Source organism: Thermobia domestica, chromosome 11 (assembly GCF_964235325.1).
Source record: "Thermobia domestica chromosome 11, izTheDome1.hap1.1, whole genome shotgun sequence".
In the NCBI taxonomy this organism is placed as follows: Eukaryota; Metazoa; Arthropoda; class Insecta; order Zygentoma; family Lepismatidae; genus Thermobia; species Thermobia domestica.
Window position 1 is genome coordinate 65,214,503 of NC_137464.1, and position 21,475 is coordinate 65,235,977.

Sequence of the window (21,475 nt, forward strand, 5' to 3'; positions counted from 1 at the left end):
TTCTTTCTATCCAGTAGTTTTAATTTTCGGTTCTATGACTTTAAAAAAAAATATATATATTAATTTGTTAAATGTTATTACATTTCTCATCAAAAGTTTTTCTACATTTAATATCTCTCGTTCGAATTTCTATATCGGTCTTTTATACTTACCACCCTCATTCCAACATAATTTACATTGGTGTATTTGTCTCCTGGTTTCTCGAAAGGAAAACTGCCATCATACCCTGTTAGGTATCCAGACAATGCTATCAACATCTAAAATTAAAAAAAAAAATCTTCATTACAATTCCATTCTCGTCCATAATTATTTCTAATTTCGAAACTAATACACTATATATGAGATGCATCCAGAAAGTAAGCTCCAAAAGTGTTCCAAGATGGCACGAGTGGTTGAGCAGGACGCGCTTGCACAGGAGTGAAGGGAGGAACACGTAACCATAGCTGGTGCGAGCGCAGTTGTATAGAGTTACTGGTGAAAGAACTGTGGTACGTTAAACATGATGCCCACATACAGTCTCCCGCCGAGTGGTACTTGCGGTAATCAGGTTTCTCTAAGCTAAGATGCTGTCGCGTCAGAGATTCACTGGGAGTTGTGTGAACTGTATGGACCGGATGTCATGAATGAAGGTACGGTCAGAAGATGATGCAGACGATTCAAGCAGGCCGCACCCATGTGCACGACGAACATCGTAGTGGCCGCCTGTCTACGGTTATATCTGAATTGGTGGAAAGTGTGGACCAAGCAACCCTACAGAACCAGCAGTTCACAATGTCCGAACTCCCATGTCAGTTTCTGCAGATAAGTTACACACGGTTGTGACATCATGGTTCCAGTCCCAGGCGGCATAATTCTTTGACACAGGAATACAAAAGCTGGTACCGCATTACGACAAATATCTCAAGGATGGTGCCTACGTTGAAAAGTAAGTTACATATCACTAGCTCCTCGTACTGAATTTTTTTCTGATGTTAATGTTTCATTTTATCGTTCATCGGAACCTATTTTCTGGATGCGCCTGGCGAGGGTCAAGAATTTGATCGAGTGAGAACAGACACGCCCATATAGCACTTTCTTCATTGTAGAATACGAGTAACTCGCAATTTTGTCCAGAGTAAATTTATATATGCTTTTCGCCCCCTTCCCCCGGATCCGCGCCTCTATATCACCGGTGAGGACTCTATATATAGATATTTTAATTTGTTTTATCAGTACATTGTGTTCACGTATAGTAGGCGTATTTTTTATACCAACAAAAATATACTTTAACATTACATATTATCAGCAAAACATACACAGTGCCCAATTAAAAGACGAGACTGAGTCTTAAAAAAATAAATGAGTAACCAGTGGAATCACTTTACCTCAGTTTGTAACAGACCGAGTAACGGTTGTTTACATTCTATTTGAATTGGCTCCCGGATTGTAATGTTTACCCGTATTGCAATGTTTACCGGTTGTTTGAGGCAGCGTTAAAGTTGGTTCGTGTATTGTAATACTGCACCCTAGTGTTTCCAAAGATTCGTTTTGACGTTAATTGGTTTGTTGCAGATAAAATAAATGACACGAAAAGTGATCAGTTTTATATGAGATACGCAAACACAACAATAATTTACCACTAAAACTTCGAACTGTTTCTCTCCACAACTGTTTCGCGTTACTGTCTATTCATAGTTTAATATAGTACAAATTTATTTTATATTTTACCTTACCTCATATACGTATGTCTGTCAATTATTCACGTGATACTACCCGTGTTTCATTTGTTATGCGCCCTGATGTTCATTTGTTACTCATTCTGATGTTTATTTGTTACTCATTCTGGCTATCACTACAAGAGGGCGTTTGAATCGCTATGCGGGCATTTACTTTGCAAATGGCGACCTGCTTGAACAGTGAGAGCAGCGGTCGTCACAGCAACGAGAAATGTTTTCAAGACGTGGCTAGGTGAGTTTGAAAATTTATGTTATGTGGTTATTTCTGATAACTATGAAATGTCATTTAATAGATAGAACGGCTGCTTATTTGAATAGAGTTTTGTACAGTAACAGGAGATATATAAATTTGTTTTAGTTCGTAATTGATCATGTAATATTAAAATCGCGATTATTAAGGTCTGGTGACGCGACTAAGATGACGTAGTTGACCACCATGAAGTAAAGAACATAGAAGGCGGTCTGAGTTAGGCTCCTTTAAATTTGGAAATTTGATAGCTAAAGTATATATTCGGGAAGTTAACCTTATCTAAATTTTAATCTTTTGGTGAACCGAGACAATTAGAAAGTGAAGAAATTAACCGAGGAGCCTGACTTCAAAATTAATTTGAACACCGTTAGGCCCAAGGCCGCCAAGTACCATCTCCGCCATTACTGGTAAAGTATAGTGATGGCAAGGGGGATGTAATTTTTCGAAGTTGAAGACAATGGGCCACACGGACGGTCTCCTGCGTTTGTAGGGTACCGAACTGGTGATCCAGTGGAATCAATTTTGGAGTGTAAGAAGTGGGAAGGATTGGACTCACAACTTTCCTAACTGGTAACATCTTTTCTTTGTTTTCTTGTTCAGTTATGAAGTGCTTCAAGATCACCATGCGTAGTTAAATAGAAAACGTTACGTGTCTTTCAAGCTCATTGTCATAGTCCCCTCATGTACTTATAATTGCATGCCATAAGCATGTATGATCGAAGTATTAAATCTTATGTACTTGATACGTGAACCTGAAAATTTTGTGTGTTGACATGATAAATTTTACTTTGCACGCACTCCTCCATAGTAATGTACTTTGAGTTTATTTTTTTTTCTGAATGTTTAGTTTAGGTAGGCTTAGTCTAAATACATTGATACATTATGTCCCATAATAGTGTTTTGTTTCGTGAAATATTTGCTGTAGGTTAGGTTAGATCAAACTTAAATGTGTGAACCATAATATTTATGTCGGTTAGGTTAGGAAATTAAATTTTGTCTGTGCTTTCGAATCTAATATGTGTCTGTAGGTAGGTTAAATCTGAATTTAAAGATGTGTCCCATAATATTTTGGTTAGGTTAGAGAATGTAATTTTGCCTGTGATTTCAAATCTAATATGTGCCTTTCGTTTTGCCATGTGATATATTCCTTTTTCGGGGTGAACTTCATTTTGAACGCACTCGTGATAACTTGACGGTTTATGTTAGAATATTAAATGCTCGGTAACGTGTGCCATTGATAAATGTTAATGATGATGAAATTTCTTTGGGAGTGCCTTCATTTATATACTACTGTTTTGTTTTTAAAAATACATTTGTGTAGGTTAGGGAAAAGTATATCGTAAGTGTATTGCCGGTGATAATTGTACTTTGAATGTGTTCTTCCATATCGTGTGTTCTTTGGATATCATTTCGTAATATATTTTGTATGTGCGCTTTCCATATTTCATCGTGTGTTTTTTTTTTATACTGATTAGTAATACATTTCTACATGCGCAATACGTGTGAAATCGGGAAAATTGTGCTTTGAACGTGTTTTATTATTTAGTGATGTGCCCTTTTCATATTATCTAGTAATATATTCGTTGTTTCGCAACATATATTTTAAATTAGCTTCTTTGATGTTGATATCGGCCTGTGCTGATCCGGTGAAATTTATTTGGACATATTTTCGGATTTAATAACATTACTTCTAAAACTATCACTTCGTGCAACGTTGATGTTTACTTTGAGCGTGCCATGATTATAGTTATGTGCCTGTTCATTAAACATATATTTCGCCTCATCGAAACTAATAACTTTGTAATATGTCTCAACTTGCTTCACCCAACTAGAATATGATTCCTTACGCGTATCCATCCCTCTTCAAGCTTAACTGATTATGAACAGAAACAATAATAAGTTAAAATGATAATAATTGGAAAGGCGTTTCAATATTTGAACCTGTCGAGTAGATTTTTTTTTTTTTCTCTCTTTCACTCACTATACATTTGTAAATATTTCATTCTTCATTAATAGCAGTGTTTTCCACGTTATATGTATTATGAAAATGATGAATAGGCTAATGTGAAGTGATAATGCTACTTATTCACTTTAAGTTAAAAGATTGACGTTGTAGTAGTAATGATATGGCCTATGTTTGTATTTCATTTGATATACGACAGGGATACTATAAAGAATGAACGCTTGATTAAGATGTTTATTTAGAAATATAGAAATAGAGAGGATGGATCGCCGATTTTGTTTTAGTATTAAGAATTTCCTATATGTATCAATGTTGAGAATTATGTTTGATAATACGAATATGTTAAACCATTATGATAACATATTTCCATATAAGATGTTGGTAAAGTATCTTTGAGATACCATGATGGAGGCAAATGTTTAATGACACAATTTTTTTTTTAAATCTGTTATTATGTAATCGTTAATTAATGGCACAAATAAACTAGTCTTGAGAATTTGACTTTATGATTTCAAATGCAATTTATAAACTTGAACTTAGATAGTTCTAATTGCTTATTTTCTTAATATATATATATATATTAAGCTGAACAATGTTAACCCTTATTTCTTGGTTGGCCACAAAACAAGAATTTGGAAAACTTCTGATGATAAATAATAGCTTTATCGTTGTGTCTTTCTTTTCTTTTGCTAAAGCTAATGCAACCTGAACATTAAATCTAATATAACCTTGATTTTTTTTTTTTCAATACCCTAAAAAAAACGGACAGTTATAAGTTTATTCAAAGTAGAAACCTCCTTCATCCACACAGAGCTTTGCACGATTCAGTACATAGTGGACAGTAGACCCAAACAATACGGCTCCGTGTGCTTACATTCAGCAACCAGAAACGGGGCGGGGCGTAGAGAACCAAATGCACGAATTACACTGGTAGCCAATAGCAATAGCCTCAGCTTCTAGTTTCGGTAGTGTTACAACAACAAAACTCGGCTGTATTGTGTTACCAACATCGTTATCAGTATAGAACTCTCTTAAACTTCTCCCTTGCGGAACGCCTTTTTTTTTTTTTTTTTTTCACATACCATACTTTAAACTCGATTTTTTAAAATATGCCGCCCCGGGAGAGGCCCATATGGCCTTGTGTAAATATCAAACAACAAGTCTGGCGAGCACGCGGGGTTGGTAACATACAAATACTTTCTTACACCAAAAACATACGAACACTCACTGCCTTTTGTGCTGGGGCATCAACAGCAACACTTTCATTACAGGCCACTCCGATAATCCAGTCTCACACGCATGATTCTTCACAGTAGACGGTTCAGAACTTCCGCATAAAAGGCCCCAATGACAGTTTGGTCATGGGCTACAAATTACCGGTGAAAAATTGTTTTATTGTCGTTAAAACGTGTTCCAATTTTCGATTCTGATTAGTGAATTTTTTACAGTTGGGGTAAATCAGCATACTTTCTCGCAGCACTTTTCCGTTTGGTTCCCAAACAGTACTGAAAAATGTTGTTTCATCCTCTGTAATAATGTTCAGCAACAGCCATGAACTCCTGGCGATGATTTTTTTTTTTTTTTAATTTTCGTTCTCCGTTAAAGAACGGTGCACGAAACGCACACATGGCTTCCGTTTCTTTAAATCCTCCGTTAGTATTTGATAAACAGTGTCCTTTCAACTCAGCGAAGTTTGATATCCTGAGACTTGCATTTTGGTCATTCAAAATTATAATCCGAACTTTGTCAATCATTTCAGTTGTTGTGCAAACCTCCTTGGAGTTGGGCGCTCATCATTTACCACAGACTCCCTTTCGGCACTGAATCTGTTATGCGTTTTAACAATTAGCAGTGTCACGTTGTAATAAACTTATTTGTGCATTAGTTTGGTGTACTCAGCTCAGACAATTTAATTTCCTTTTATTTTAAAAAGGCTGCTATATTTACACCAGCGCTATGCATTCTCGCACGGATAGTAACATCCAGCAGACGAAACAGCCAATGGCCTTGGCAACCAGCGGCAGCCAATCACAGCCCTACCTGATTACGTCATTTTGGTGGGTGGAGCTTGCGCAAACCGCGAGAACAAGAGAAAAACTGCGTGAGGCAGCCACCATTAGGCGCGTTACTGTGGGGAGAAGGAGAGCACACTATCAGCACTGCTGCAATGAATTAATATAAAAGAAGCGTGGAAAAATCGTATCTGTTTGTATTTTAAAATTATGTAACCATCTACACATTATATTAAGATAAACTGTCCATGTCCTTCAAAGGTATGTAAGTATCCTAATTAATATTAAAGATAAACTCCGATTTGTGTGTATCATTGACGTTATTTGTGCCTGTGAAGTGCTGCCTCATGTTCTTCGCCTTGACATGCATGGTGCAATATATATTGATAGAATCTTTGAAGTGTGTAATTAATTTTCAGGTTAAATGATGCTGAAATTTTGTCCTATTAGTAAGTTTAAGGTTGTTATTTGAATTTTCGCCTATGTGTAGTTAGCGGTGGAAAAAGCTATTACTTTTGTGATAACTTGTTTTGTCGTTAACGCTCGGGAGAAAAATTCAATTAATGACTATCTACTGTAATGTTTTCTCTACTTGGATTACCATCCTAAGGAGTAAACATCACAACGTGTACACAGCGTGAGAGAGTTTGGTTAGAACACTAACCTAACGTTTAGGTGCATTTGAATTGCATACTGCCAAGGGGCAATTCATCTATAATAGCTCCCTATGGGAATACATAGGGGACCATATCGTCGGATCGCCTTCATCAAAAGAATTCGATTCCTAACTTTTGATCCTCTACATCGTGGCCAAACTTGATGGTGATCCATCACGTAATTCTTCCGAGATTTCGTCTCCCGGACGGATGGATACACGATAGACAGAGTGAATATATAAAGGAGTTAGGGTTGGTAAACTAAACTCTTTAAGACACGGCAACAATAAAGGCAATTGTCCCAATTTATAAACCTTTGCAACTTCTCAAATGTTCCCTTGCAGATTTCCCAATGCATGCGCGTAACTTAATACTCATTCTTTGTTTCGTCAAATGATCAAGGAAGGATGGGGAATCTATGGAAATATGTTTACTGGTTTAAATTCATCCCGGACAATATAGATACCTGAAGAAACACAGCAAATAGCCATTAATGTACCTTACAACTGGAACCGACTTTTGGATTTTTGAAGCGAGATTGAAAAAAAAAAAAAAATTAAAATTTAAAAAATAACTATTAGTGGTAACACGCATAAATATAAAAATGATTACATTACATTATCTTTATTGAAACAAGAGAAGGAACATAACATCTTACTTTGACAGATGTTGGAATGTCTGCCTTCTTCCTGTAGGCAAAGTCGAACATGCCGTTCGATGTTGGTGGCTGATAAAGGTAATGTTTCCTGGCTAACGTTCGCAATTCCAATTGTTATGTTCTGCATCAACATTTCTACGGTTGTTGGGTTGTTTCTGTACACACTTCCCTTCAGGCACCCATATTAAAAGAAGTCAGGTATAGTCAATATGGTACGTCGTGTCCGACTTAGCCTACAGAAGGAGTCACACATTTTAATATCTTTAAAGATAAGATGTTATATGCTCTCTTTTCCTCCATTGATGATAGTGTATATATTTTAATTTTTATGTTTATGCGCGTTACTACTAACATTTAATTTTTAACTTTAATTTTATTCTTCAATCCCGCTTCAAAATCCGTTGGTCTATTCCATTTGTAAGGTACACAGATAGGTATTTACTTGAGGCGTTCCCTGTATTATTCGTGATGAATTTAAACTAGTATACTTAGTCCTATAAACTTCTATTCTTCCTTGATCGTTCACCACAAACAGCATGAAAATCAGACTTTAGTTATAAGTTCTATAAACAAATCAGATCTGTTAGTTTTATTTTTTAAAAAAAATCACCCATATCACACTAGTCTATACTTAGCCGCGTTACGCACCACAGTGGCGACAAGCCCAGCTGAATATATATATATATATATACCTATCAACAATGATCCTCGCCTCTATTGTTTGATAATGCTTATTCCAGATGATGATAATAACTGCGTTTTAGCTCGTGAACAGCAAATAACTTAGGTTCAACTCGGTTATGTGTATTCAACTTCCAACAATATTATTTCTGATTAGCGATAGATGTAATACGCTGAATATGGTATTTTTTTCAAGCCCAGATAATATATGTTTAAGAGATCAGTGCATTGGGTGGTTGACAAATACATCCTGAGTTCAAGGAAGGGTTAAATAAGGCTCGGTTAAACTAAGTTAAAAAAAAAAAAAAAAAAAACACGCCACATTAATTCAAATTGTGAATTTTTTCTACTTTCGTTCAGATTCAACAAGCTTACAAATAAAAAACATACAATCCTTATGAGACTGTAATCTTTGTTTTAGTAATAATTTTCTGCGGTTACTCACCTTGCCTAACGGTGGATGAACGTCAAAGAAAAATGTTCTGTTTATATACCAACTTCCCATCTTTCCAAAATGGGTCTCGTCCCAACTGTAACAAATAAAAATTCTTTCTTTAGAATAAAGCAAATGAAAAAAATGTACGCTGTATACAATTATCTTTATATATTTAATGAATAACATTAACATATTAAAATTTACCAGGTAGAATTATAAATTTAAACAATAATTTAAACTTTTACGTACAGTTTTATTAAGAAATAACCGGAAATGTCTCTAGAAACAATACTAACAACTTTGTTCGTATGAGTTTGGAGCAATTTTCTTATTCCAATAAATACTATAAATTGATTTAAAAAAAAAAAAGTGTAATATATAAGTGACAACAGGATTGAGTTTCAAACCACATAATGTTAAATTCCGTCACTGACAGTTCCAGCATGCTATATGAGAGAAGTTACATTGGCAGGAAACCAGATTTTTTCCTCTTTCCCTCAAAACTCCCGGCATTGGTGGCCTTAAGTGTTTTTATTATTATTATTATTATTTTATTTTGAAGGCATTCTTTAAATTCTGGTATTACAGAAAACACCGAATTTGGCATAGCACAACATTATTGAACATAATTTTAAATACGTTACTCATTACAGAAAATTTAAACTATTCAAGAAGTGAAATCAATTGATGTTGCACATTTCTGTGTTATTGGTCAATCTATTTCTTCAGTTTGAATTTCTTAATCGAATCGTACGTGAATTTTATTTTTGAACCAATTTGCTCTACCTCATTTAAAAGAAAAAGAAGTTGGTCATCATTCTTTTAAACTATCAACAAACTGTCTGCACAGAGAAAATACTTTATATTTAATTCAATATATTTCAATTTAGAATTATCTAAAATGTAGGTTTCATAACGATTTATCACTATATTAACCAATACTGGTGATAGAGGACTTCCCATGGTTAAACCTTCCCTTTGCCAATAGCAGCTGTTCTCAAATTTAAAACCGTTATTTTGTCAGCATATCGTAAGAATTTTAGTCATTTCATATATTTTTAGATCGTTAAATTTATTACTCCTAAGCCAATTTTGTAAGCACGAAATGGCTAAATTAATACAACTAAATATATCAACTATGTCCACTGAATCTAATTTTAATAACAATTAGTCGCATTCATCAACGCACATACTTCCGTTTTTGCTTCAAGACTACTGTTAATTATGTATTTGAACTTCACACGTAGATCCATAATTTTTGTTAAATATTGAAGGAAATTAAGATCTGTCTCTAATTTTACTGATGGTTATAATTTACTAGTACGTATTGATAGAATAGTTATATATGTGTATTATAATTTCCATTGTATTCATACAACTAAACATGTGAAAAGCTTATTGAAAAATGACTTAAGACGATGTGTGTTCCTGGGGATGAATGCCCGAGAGAAGCATTCAAAAATATTGACGTAAAATTGAAATAGAAATAAAAGAAGGTGAGTAATTTCATGAATGAAGTAAGTTTCGTTACAAAATATATAATTTAAATTCAGCACTCCTTAAAGATTATATTCGTTTTGCCAAGTGACGTCAATATTATCTTTTATTTTTAACACTTTCATTACCTTTAGCGCCAAGCTCCAAAATTAGATGTTTTACTCCGGGGCCAGCAGTGTTCACTGGCCTATTAAATAAAACGTGAAGTGTGTATAACATATACGCACATGATTCCCAGTGATTAACCAAGAGTGCATACAATACATGCACTGGCACTTAAAGTGTTAATGGTTATACTATTGACCATGCCATCTCGTTACGTGAGAAACTCTTATTGCACATCAGATTAACGAAGTGTGTGAAATAATAGAAGAAAAATTTAAGAACGGGAAGTGCAAGATATTAAAAATGGAAGTAATTATGCGTATTAGTAGTGAATGTCTTTTTTCGCATGCAAATCCTATTATTATGATTATTACTATTAATATTTTCTCTGCGTTGTATAATGGTATTATATATAGCCCTATATATATATATATATATATATATATATATATATATATATATATATATATATATATATATATATATATATATAAAAGCTGAAAAATATGCAGAGCAAGCAAAGGGTCGGGATTAGGGCTCTGTTCCCAGTAAACGGATTTTCACCACTATTCAAATCATACTAGTATTAAGTACTAATGGAAATGAAACAATTTGCAAGAAATCTCATACTTATTGAATTCTAAGACAAAACTTTCTGGCGGTTGAATTAATAGTCCAAGCATCATAATCGTTTTTAAACAATTTAAAGATACGATCAGGAATTATATCATTCTACTTAAGATTTCTGTAACTCCTGCATATTACTTGTACTTCCAAGCTTTCGACTCTCCCCTAGTCTTAGTACGGAGAACAAAAGCAGAAAGAAGAAGAAGAAAAAAACATTAGGGAATAAAATGGAAGAGTGGTGCTGGAACACACTTCGTTAAATTCAACGATCACACATCAAATGTTGGTGATGTAAGCGCAACATGGTGGAGTCGCTTTGTGCGTTCTTTTGTTCTTTAGTGGAAGGTTGCCAGCTCGTGCTAATATTTTTGTTCTTATGCCAATGCTGTGAGAATTTTTAAATTACTGTTTCCCATTCAGCACTTAACCATCTCTTGTCTAAAATTAATTTTGGCTTTCTTAAGTGAATAAATAAAGTGTTCTCTGCTTCCGAACTTGAGGAAGATTTAATCCCTACTGACTTCGTCCATTCAAGTATACTCCTACAGTTTTTGTTGGCGTTGAAATGAGCTTTTTCCAAATATAAGAATGTGCTAGTAGTCAATCAGCGTTTATTCACCCATGAGAACTTTCGCATGTTTACAGTTATCTACTGCAATGCTCAATAAAGCATGAGCCAAATTTTGTAACGATTACAAAGTTCATGAGTTAATTTGTTGTGTCACAGCTTATAAAATTTTTAGATATTGTTTAACTGGACGTTGATTATATCTGTAGTGCAAATATGTCATGCTTAGCTATTCACTAAATTCATCATAGTTTAATTTTCAATTCCATTATTTTAAATTATCTAAAATTTTGAAAGATTTTACCTAAGAGACAAATTGGCATTAGAATGCAATTAACTGCAACAAAAACTTTCGAAAAATGAGTGACAAATGATACTTAAAACCTAATAGCATTTCAGAAAATAGTCAATATTTAACGAAATAAATGTTTAATAAACGTCGGTTATTAATGCAAAAATCTGATTCGCAAGCAGGTGGAATGCAGATTTGTTCTTGTTATCACAAATCTCTTAAAATAATTGATAAGTTAAGTTCATGATATGGTAACCTCGTAGTAAACATACCACATTCTAAAGACGCAATTATTTATTTATTTAGTGTTAAATGGTCAAATAGGACTCACTTGACACATTACTGATTCACTTATGTTCGACCAAACACATGCAGAAAAGTCTTACCATACATGATCTGGCTCCGACACTTTGTGAAATCTGGTCCATGATGTCAGGAGAAGCACAATTCCAAAGGCTATCCACCACGATGTATTATTGCTAAAGTTAAAGAAAGTAATACAATAAATAAAACCAGAATTGAAAGAATGAGAAGAGTAATCAAATAAACTAAAATATTCCATGAAGAAAATAAGCGAAATATCTGTTTTCGCAGACCGTGCATATAATATTTAATATAATGGTATAGAAACTGTCACTACCATAAAGAAGTGGATTTATCTTTCCGCCATCTTAATTGTCAAATCCTTTCATGTTGGGAGACACGTGTAAGAATAACACAAAATAACTGGCTACTAAAGTCTACTTCAACTTGACGTGGACAACCAGTATCACAGATACATCCCGTCTGAACTAAAAACTAATATAAGCTGTGGAATGTTTGGTATATACACTAATACAACTTTTTCTTTAGTTTAATGTCCTACGCTTAAAGGAGACGGTGATGATAAATAGTGGAATGATGAAAGTGGGAGGGACCGGGAGAACCCAGGGACTCCATGCGCCAGAGTAAGCACTTTACCACTAAGCCATCGAGGCCTTGTAATACGACTTTTCATGGCTCAAGTAATTATGGTGCAGATTAAGAATATGAGGTTACTTTCGGAAAACTTGCTGATGAAATGTGTTAATTCACATGCGAATAGTGATGCTTCAGGAGCCTATTTATGGTGGGGGAGAACACGTAAGTTATTAGAGAACAGAAACTACGTTAAAAATTGTAGTTAATTATTATGTAATTGTAACGCAAAGTGACCATCTAGCGTAGGTTCTTAATGTATCTTCCATTTTGTTTCTACTCATCGTCGCTGATGTGCCTGTTTCCTATGTACGCATTTGCCCGGGCACTTGAGCTAATCTTACTCTGGAACCTTGGGTTGGCTGGTTTAAGCCAGCTGTTTTTTTTTTTTTACCAACTGGTTTAAGCCATAAAACGAAAAATGTTCGTAAAATCTTGATGAACACACATTTGTAGGTTATCACGTTTCACTCAGACCTAAAGTTCCCATTCATTACTCAAAGAGATTATACTACAAAAGCAACTTTTTTTAATACGATTTTTTTTATCGATTGTTATTGTTATGCAATTGCAATCAAAGAAAAATTCTAAATATTGTTTCGTTTTAATAATGTTTACTATTGATAAAATACATCGAAATGTGGACCCCCTTTTTTTTGGGAGGGGGGGGGTGTCATACAAACCTCACGAGGGGCATTTATTGACATCAGAAGTATCTTTGGTATTTATTTATGTATAAATGGATCAGAGCAAAAGTGGACTCAAATAATTAGTATCTTTATTCACTTTTTTTTTATTGATATGCAAATTAAGTTGTCGCACTTCTTTACCTTGGATTAATACAAATAGTAGTGAACTAACCTGGGCCAAATTAGATCTTCTGTACTCTGCAGTATTTTGAAATTGTCCATATGTAATTCTGTATAATGGTTTCACATGTGAAATTGTTTATCTTTTTGTCCTTCTGAAATGATTCTTGACAATTATATTAACAAGTATGTAAAAATCAATATGACGTATTTTTATGAGGAGTCCTTCGTGAATGAGTCGGCATATGTATCGCATTTGTGGCCAATTGGTCCCGGTTTCGAGTTCAAATGGAGGACAATTTCTCTCGGATGTAAGCCGAGAAGCAGTTTGGATTCCGCTTTAAGCTTATGTGACCCCTTCTAGCATAACCTGGTTGTTGCATAATAACACCAAGGCGAAACAAACTTATTTCTGCCCATACGTGATGTAAATACATAGAGCAAATTATTTAAACAAACAAACAAACAAAAAAACTGGTTCAAATAAAAAAAACTTTTTTTTTTTACAATAAAAACCATGGTTTTCGCTGACCCTGTCTGGAACAGATGTCAGTAATAACAAAAGTTAGGGCGTGGTTTCCTCATGAGTTTAATTGTTAAAAGGACATATAAATTTGCACGCATATTATTTCTGACACATGTAAATAAGTAGGCATATTGTTTTTGGCATATATAAAGTTTGCAGGCATATTATAAACCTGTACACAGTTGGTGAGTTGAAAAAAAAAAAAAAAGACTAGACTAGCATACTATTTTGGCGAAGAAATGTGAGCTTCAATATTACACAAATACCGTTAACCCTGTTCACGTATGAAATACACGTTAGACAGATTTAGGTAATGTTAGTTCGGTGCAGATTTAAAATATGTAGTCATAAAAATGCAATTTGCGGTTAAAATTAATGAATACATATAAAAGAGGACTGTTTCAGATATTAATTTCCAATGGCGGACCATTTCTGCACAATGTAAGAAACCCGTAACTTTATGTTTACAAGCGTAAGGTTAAAAATGTCAAACTATTACAAGTGCCATATTACTATTAAAATGAGTGAGTGCATTTGAAAGACGACAATGTAACATTAATTTCCACACACGAAGTGTTTCAGCACCATATAGAGAATGTATATTTCATGTTTACAAGTATAGAGTTATTAGTGTGAAACCGTCACAAGTTGCTAACCTATATAAGTGCGCTGTTTATTATTATTATTATTATTATTTTATATCTTCGTCTGTGCACATCCATCTTTCGCTGACGCGCCTGGTCCTTACGGACGCACCCCGGCGCGGCCCCCCTGCCTTGAGTCGTTAGATAGCATTCGTACTTTTCACTGGCCCCACCTAGTACATGTTGATTTGTTTTCTGCACTGATTAGTTCTTCCTGCAAAACAAGTTTTATTGTATTCGTCCGCACGTGTACTTATACCCGTACGAAGCACATTAATTTGCACGCACATTACCAATCTGTACAAAATTATTTAAGTAAGTGCCAAGGAAATAAGGATGTAAAATGTCCTAGAGAATCATTTAGAGCACAAAAGTGAAGTTTGTTCTTCATTTTTAATATGATAGTGTATTGTAAATCTGCACGCCCAGCTTAATCCAATAGTATCATTGAGTCTCCACGAAATGAATCTGCCTGTAAATGTGATTGGCTGGCACTACAAATACGGGTTTTAATCCGCAAGTGTGAGCTTGAACTACAATAACCTATCTTATTCCATCCTAATCTAATCTAAAAATATTGACTCATATGTGAAGAATTATTCCTTACATAAACATATTCTGAAAGTAAACAACCGTAAGATTAATACATTTGCAACTGCCAATCTAATTTAGCAACGTCTCGCACATAAACACGGCATACTAAACTTTGCTTTAAAAATAAATAAATAAAAAACTGGGATCACACTTGTAACCATATTTTCAAACATATTACGAAACGGCTTAATTTCTGTTAAGCTCCACCGTGATAATTGCAAAACTTAGTTGGAAGGATTGGTGAATGTGGTTGTTGTAAGAGTGTCATAGAATATGAAAAGCGCAGAAACTTGTATATTTATGAATATTGGTGATATCTGTTATATAAATCTGTTATATCTGCAAATATCTGTTCGGGCTGTGATTTTACAGTCTTTAGTTTTGTGCAGTTATATACCAAGAATGAGCAAAATATGTCAAAAGTGCGCAAAAGACACAGACCAATGAATAAGGATGTAATGCCCAAAATGTAGGAATGATGTTAAGGTAGAGAAAAGTAGCAAAGCTTACGTTATCAAATGTAATAAGAATCAATAATGAAAAATTGTTATTGGAAAAAAATAACAGAGGAAACATTTTTTGAGCATGCTCGATTGTCAATGCAAAAGGTGCTGCATTTTACTTCATAAGAAAAACATAATGAAGAGAGTGCTATATGAAGGGAGCGTAGAAAGTGATCCTGGAAGTGTCGCAAAGTTGTATCATACGCAAGGCATGAATTTTTGTGCCATATGGAGTGTTTTTCTCCTCTCCTCGATTATGTTGCCGCGCCCGCACTCTTACTACTCGGGGATCTTCCTGCTGCGCTCGTGCCCTGACTCGGTTAAATGGCATTCATGCTTTTTAGCGGTCACCTAGTGCAAGTTGCTAGATTTTCTAAACTCGTTCGTGTTTTATACTCAGACCTCTTAAAGGTTATCTGTATCTGTAATGTGACACTTATCTTGAAAAATACTTTCCAAGGTAAGAGAAGATAATATTTGATGACTATAATTATACCCCCTAACATAGGATAGTACCTTAAACTTAACATAACTTTACCTAACCTATGAGCCAAAAATGGCAATGTCTTCGGCAAGCGATTTGTAATTTTTGAGTGCACTTTATGCAGAACAAGTGTTTTTGTCATGTTGTTGACATGACGCAAGGTAGGAATAAGTAGGACAGGATTGGGTTAACTTAAGGTTAGGGAAGTATGGACCCATTTTGTTAAAATTAATGGAGTGAAATTGCTCGTTTGCTATTTACTGTGTCGGTTCTTATGAATGTTCTGCCCAAGGTCCACTCTTACTCTTCTCGATATTAACTAGCGGAGCTTAACGGAATAAATGCCTACAAAACATTACTGGCCTTTGGTTAATTGTTCAGTAATGGGGGCCAACACTAATGAAGACAGAAAACAACGTTCCCTGCGCTGCTCTAACCCGCCTTCACACGCTAACGTTCGCTCCGCAATATTGTCTGAATTAAATGTTATTAATATAACCTAACCGAATGTGAATAGAATATTGCAAAAGAGTCGGTTAAAAATCTGGCCCCCCGAAGCTAAACAATAGCTGGCCTTTGCGCCACAGAAAAGGCCAAGCATACCAAAGCTTAGGTTAGCTCAGGATATGGTCTTATTTTATTTTAATCTCACTTAGGTTTCATATTCCTTAACCTACCCTGCAGCACTAATCAAATAGTGGTATACATAGTATCATTGTATAACAACAAAATAAAGCATAAATGATGAAAGCAATGGCATTATATGCCCATGAAATTATTAATATCTATTTAAAATCCTACTTTATACCCGTTTAGTAAGCAATTAATATCAACTGTTATTTAAAACTCAAGTAATGCATACACGGAATTGTACAAACTTTCCGTTGCAATCTTGATATATAACGCTAAGTACAGAAATAGAATAACAGGATTGTCCGAAATCAGTTAAATCTTAGTTTTCAATTTACCTTTTACTGTGTTGATTTTCATTTTTCAAAGGCGACTCTTTCTCTTTCGACTTTGAACGGATCAAATTTTCTATTCTATTATTTGCCATCATGATAAAAACATACTACAAATAATTTCTTACAAGAAAACCATTTAAAAACTTTTACTGCAAATAATACACATACTATTGCTGTTTACGTCACGTTTCTACTCCTTCGTTTGTCAACGTGACAAGTTTCGCATTTCGTTATTAGACTTTAAAGTTGTTATCAATAGCACCAGTTCCTATAATATTTTCTACGGTAAATAGTAATGATTAAAAACAGTGTGTGTGTTTCTACAGCAAAAGTAATTCTACCTAACTACTATACCTCCATAGGCGTTTTCGCACTGAATAGCATGTCTCGGGTCGGGTTACATTGGTTTAGTACGACTGCCGCTGAACTGGATTTAAATGTGATTGTGAATTGTAAAGCCACACGAAAATACGCTAATGTGAAGACATGTTGGGATTGTTCACCTGAACTCTTGCAAACATGTATCGTCTGAAACCGAAGTGATACAATTTTGAATGCGGAAATTGTCTATAGATACAGGCTTCCGAGAAAATAATTCTAGTAAATATATATTTTTAGAAAGGAAGGAAATAATAACAAATATTTTGTATTTTTATTATGGGCCTGAATTATTGGGTCAAAATATTTGTGTCTGAATTCGAGACTGATCATATAAATGACAGCAAAACTCCACTTGTTGACCATCAAACGGATGATGACGCATGTGTAGTAAACTATTCGATTTGTTAAAATCCTAAAATTGTATAATTTTCTCATTTTAAATTATATTAGGATGCTAATTATCCAGACATTCTATAGCAAAAGTAAATATGAGGTAACTGGGCATTGGCGTCTTCATGGCTCTCTAGAGGAAATTTAATGCCGTATAAACGGAATATATGTTCTTTAAACATGAGCATCTTGGTATGGATGAGTTGTTTGATGTTAGTTCTAGGAACATATTGCAAAATTCATGAATAGAGTTGACGAAGATCCTGGTATGTAGCGGCATAGTTCGTTAGAAGGAAATCGATAGTTTAGGAGGTGCCTTGAGCGGCGGAAAGTCTGAGTACATGAGTTCATTAGAAGAAGAGGATGATTCACTCAATGTGTGAGGTTGGTTTGAAGCATACGTGATTTGTTCTGTGTTTATAGGAGTGGATGGCAAATGTGAAGTTCCTGAAGTAGATAGATTGACTTCATGCCGATCCTTCCGCTTATCACCCTTCGCTGATGGGATAGAAGGGCCCTGAACAATTACGTGTAGTAATCCGGGATGCCCTGGACCTGGTCCAGGATACATTTCTCAAGCTTGTCAAGCCGCCAGAGGTAGTAGGTAAGGTAAGGTATGTGAAGACCACCCGTTCGGATAGTAGTCTAAGTGGGCCTGAAGACGCTTGCCAACTGCGTTGATATCAGCTGAGTTGGGCTTGATTAGTCTCTCAGCGGTTACACACAGTTTTGAGCTTCTTCGACCAAGAAGTGGAAAAGGGTTTCTCAAAATGCAACTGTTCTGACGTTTGGTACGTCGCAGTTGATACGGTCGATATTACTATCGACCCAGAAGATGAAAACAAAAGCACGGTCACTGTCACGGTAATGTTGAATTTTTGTGTAGAGTATCGGGCCGAAGGCCCTGACTCCATGAGTAAGATGGTAGAAAGAATATATACAGATGTGCAGGTGGCTTGTTGGGTAATACTATTGTTTTGTTATGTTTGTGAGACTACATCTGCAACTGTCGCAGAGTAGCTGATGTTGAAGTCATTACGATCTAAGGAAAGATATTAAAGGCGTGGCGTGCGATGAACGTTCCGTAGGGCGCATTTGGTTCCTATGGTAGCTATAGCTGGATTTATGTGCCTTGGCAAAGTATGCCAGAACTTATAGTGGAGATGCCGTAGAACTTCCTTAACAGGAGGCAGCTCTAAATCTTCCAGAACTTGGCTGTTGCGTGTATATCTTTCGTGACCAGTGATGATTCGACCGGCTCTTGTTTGCACACTTTCAAGTGTTTGAAGATGACTGTTAGCAGCATGTTGCCAGGCAGGGCATGCATAAGAAAGAGTGCATGCAGGCAGGGCATGCATAGAACTATCATCTTCAATATGTGCACGCGGACCTCATGAGAAATTGAACTGCAACGAAAGATGGGGTACAATGCTGATATTTTGCGTAATGCTCGTTGCTTTATTTCTTTGATGTGTGAGGCGAACGTTAACCCATGATCTAATGTCACACCCAGATATTTAGCGCGTGTGGCGTGAGGAATGTGTGCGTTCTCATACGTTAAATTTCGAGGGACGCGGATGTGTCGTCGACTGTGGATGACAGCACAGCTTTTGTCTGCATTGATTTTAATTCTCCAACGCCTTGCCCATTCCTGAAAGCCGTTGAGTTGACGTTGCATGTAGATGTAACACTGTGCAAGTGAGCTGCTGGTTGTAAAAAAGGCAGTATCGTCAGCATACGTTGCGGAAAAGCAATGTGGTAAGGTCGGGAGGTCTGCCGTGTACAGATTATATAAAAGCAGTGAAAGTACAGCGCCCTGTGGAACACCTGCTTTGATAGATCGGGACGTGGATTTGACACCGTCAACAGATACATGAAATTTTCTGTCAGTCAGGTATGAACGTAGTAAATGTATAAGACGATCTGGAAAACCTTGGGTGTATAGTTTATATAATAGTCCTGCTAACCATACTTTATCAAAGGCTTTTGACACATTGTAACATACCTTGTTTGTTACAGACAAGTTAATAGGCTCAATGTGAATTTCGAATCATATTACTCATAATGTAATTTTATAATAGGGCAATTTAAAGTATCCTTATGTTTATTATTCTTTTGCAAACATTGCGTTGAAATGCAGATTTTGTTGTGTTTAGACGTTGGTTCTCTTAGTAAACTGCTCCTTAGTTTGTTATCAATGTTCTTCTTCTTCTATTGAGTCTCCCATAGTAGGAGAATATACAGGCATAGGAGCATTACGGAATGAGGCCAGTTTATAACGTTGATTTATAGTTCAAATTAAGGTTGTAGTATTATTTCTTACTATATATTTTGTTCATGAATGCCTATATTCTATGCGAATTATCTTTATTTTGTTTAATAAAGCTGTAATAAAAATTTCACCGAAATTTTCAACAGAGAGAATGAGAGAGAAGCGAAGCGGTGAAATGACTGTCTTTATATATACTGTGTACTTCACCTCAAGACGAACAAGATTGGCGTCGTAATTTTCTTTCTTCTGTTAGAAGAAATTGTATTTTGTGATGGACTGAGAGTGAGTTTATCGTTTTACTCTACATAATAATACGCTCCAAGTAGTGAAATTATAGAGAGAATGTTATCCTCCCTAAGTTCTGGATGGAAGGGGGATAATTCTAACATATAGAACGTGGAAGTTGATCACGCACATGGTGATTCTTGTGTAAGCTGAACAATGCCGGAAAAATTAATTATTTCTTCTTCTTGTAGCAGCACTTCAGGTAATGTGACTAACTTTAAGTCTTTCTACAACGACTGCTTTGCATGGGAACGTCGGAGTAAAGTGAACTTAACCTTGTTTTATTGAAAACTTTAGTAATAAAGGTAGAACTACTAAAGGTCAACGGATATATCAATATTTAGTTCGGTTAAATTATTCTGGGACACGAACATACTGAATGAAATTATTCTTTCTTCGTATTAGCTACAGTGGTTTATCAGAGTTAAAATAAAACCTACAGTTGTTTATTAGAGTTGAGATAACGAAAGCACTGGTGTTCTTCAGAAGTACAAATTAATATTTGTGAGTACGAAAATGTATAGTTTACGAGTGTATCTTATACACGGCACAATGTCCGAGTAAGGAGTTCCTATGGGGGAAACCTCCTCCCATGGGGGCCCAGCCTATGCGCGGCCCCGAATAGTCTTAGCCAGCCCTCTCATTATGTAAGTCGTAAGTAGCGTAAATCTCTCTCTCTCTCTCTCTCTGTCGTGAAGTTCATTAAGTATTGGGTTAATTGTATTAAAAGTGCACATGAATATTTTCTATTAGAGCTCCAGTTGAGTAAATTTGAGTATAATAAATATATATATCGACAGTATTTATCAGTGTTTCTTGGTATATTGGTTTAGATGTTTATAGTAGTAAGGTTGCCAAGATACAGATGCTGTTCTCAGTAGTGTTTTTACGTTCCAAAGTTGTGGACATTCCAAGCTATGTCGAGTCCAATCGCTATCTGTTAGTTAACTGTCTGTCCATAAGAACATACGTATCTATCGTCCATTCGTCCAATATTTGTCTAGCTGATATATAGATATACAAAGTCTCATCCAACTGTTCTCTACGAAGTGTGTTATATACTATCTTGTCCATTATCTATCTACCGTCTACTGTCCATACTATCCGTCCACCTTGTCCGGCCGTAAGGGAACACTATTACTAATCGTCCGAGTCTTTAGTTGCTGTGTCTGCCCAGTGGATGTTCGACTGTACACTTTATTATT

At 35.4% G+C, this 21,475-nt stretch overlaps 1 protein-coding gene across 2 annotated transcripts in view; it reads right to left on the bottom strand.

Moving 5' to 3' along the window:
• Positions 1–17,423, bottom strand: part of tw (Protein O-mannosyl-transferase 2) — a 71,617-nt gene extending 54,194 nt beyond the window's left edge. Inside the window, exons 1-4 of one of the 2 annotated variants that reach the window (XM_081730506.1) lie at positions 17,297–17,423; positions 11,847–11,939; positions 8,381–8,465; positions 153–257 (exon numbers count right to left, since the gene is read on the bottom strand). In XM_081730506.1, the coding sequence (XP_081586632.1) occupies positions 153–257; positions 8,381–8,440 (165 nt within the window). In that variant the 5' untranslated portion in view covers positions 8,441–8,465; positions 11,847–11,939; positions 17,297–17,423. Of the gene's footprint in view, positions 1–152; positions 258–8,380; positions 8,466–11,846; positions 11,940–16,945; positions 17,164–17,296 lie in introns of those variants that run through there. The other variant, XM_081730505.1, reaches the window with a different exon arrangement.
• Positions 17,424–21,475: the final 4,052 nt, after the last annotated feature.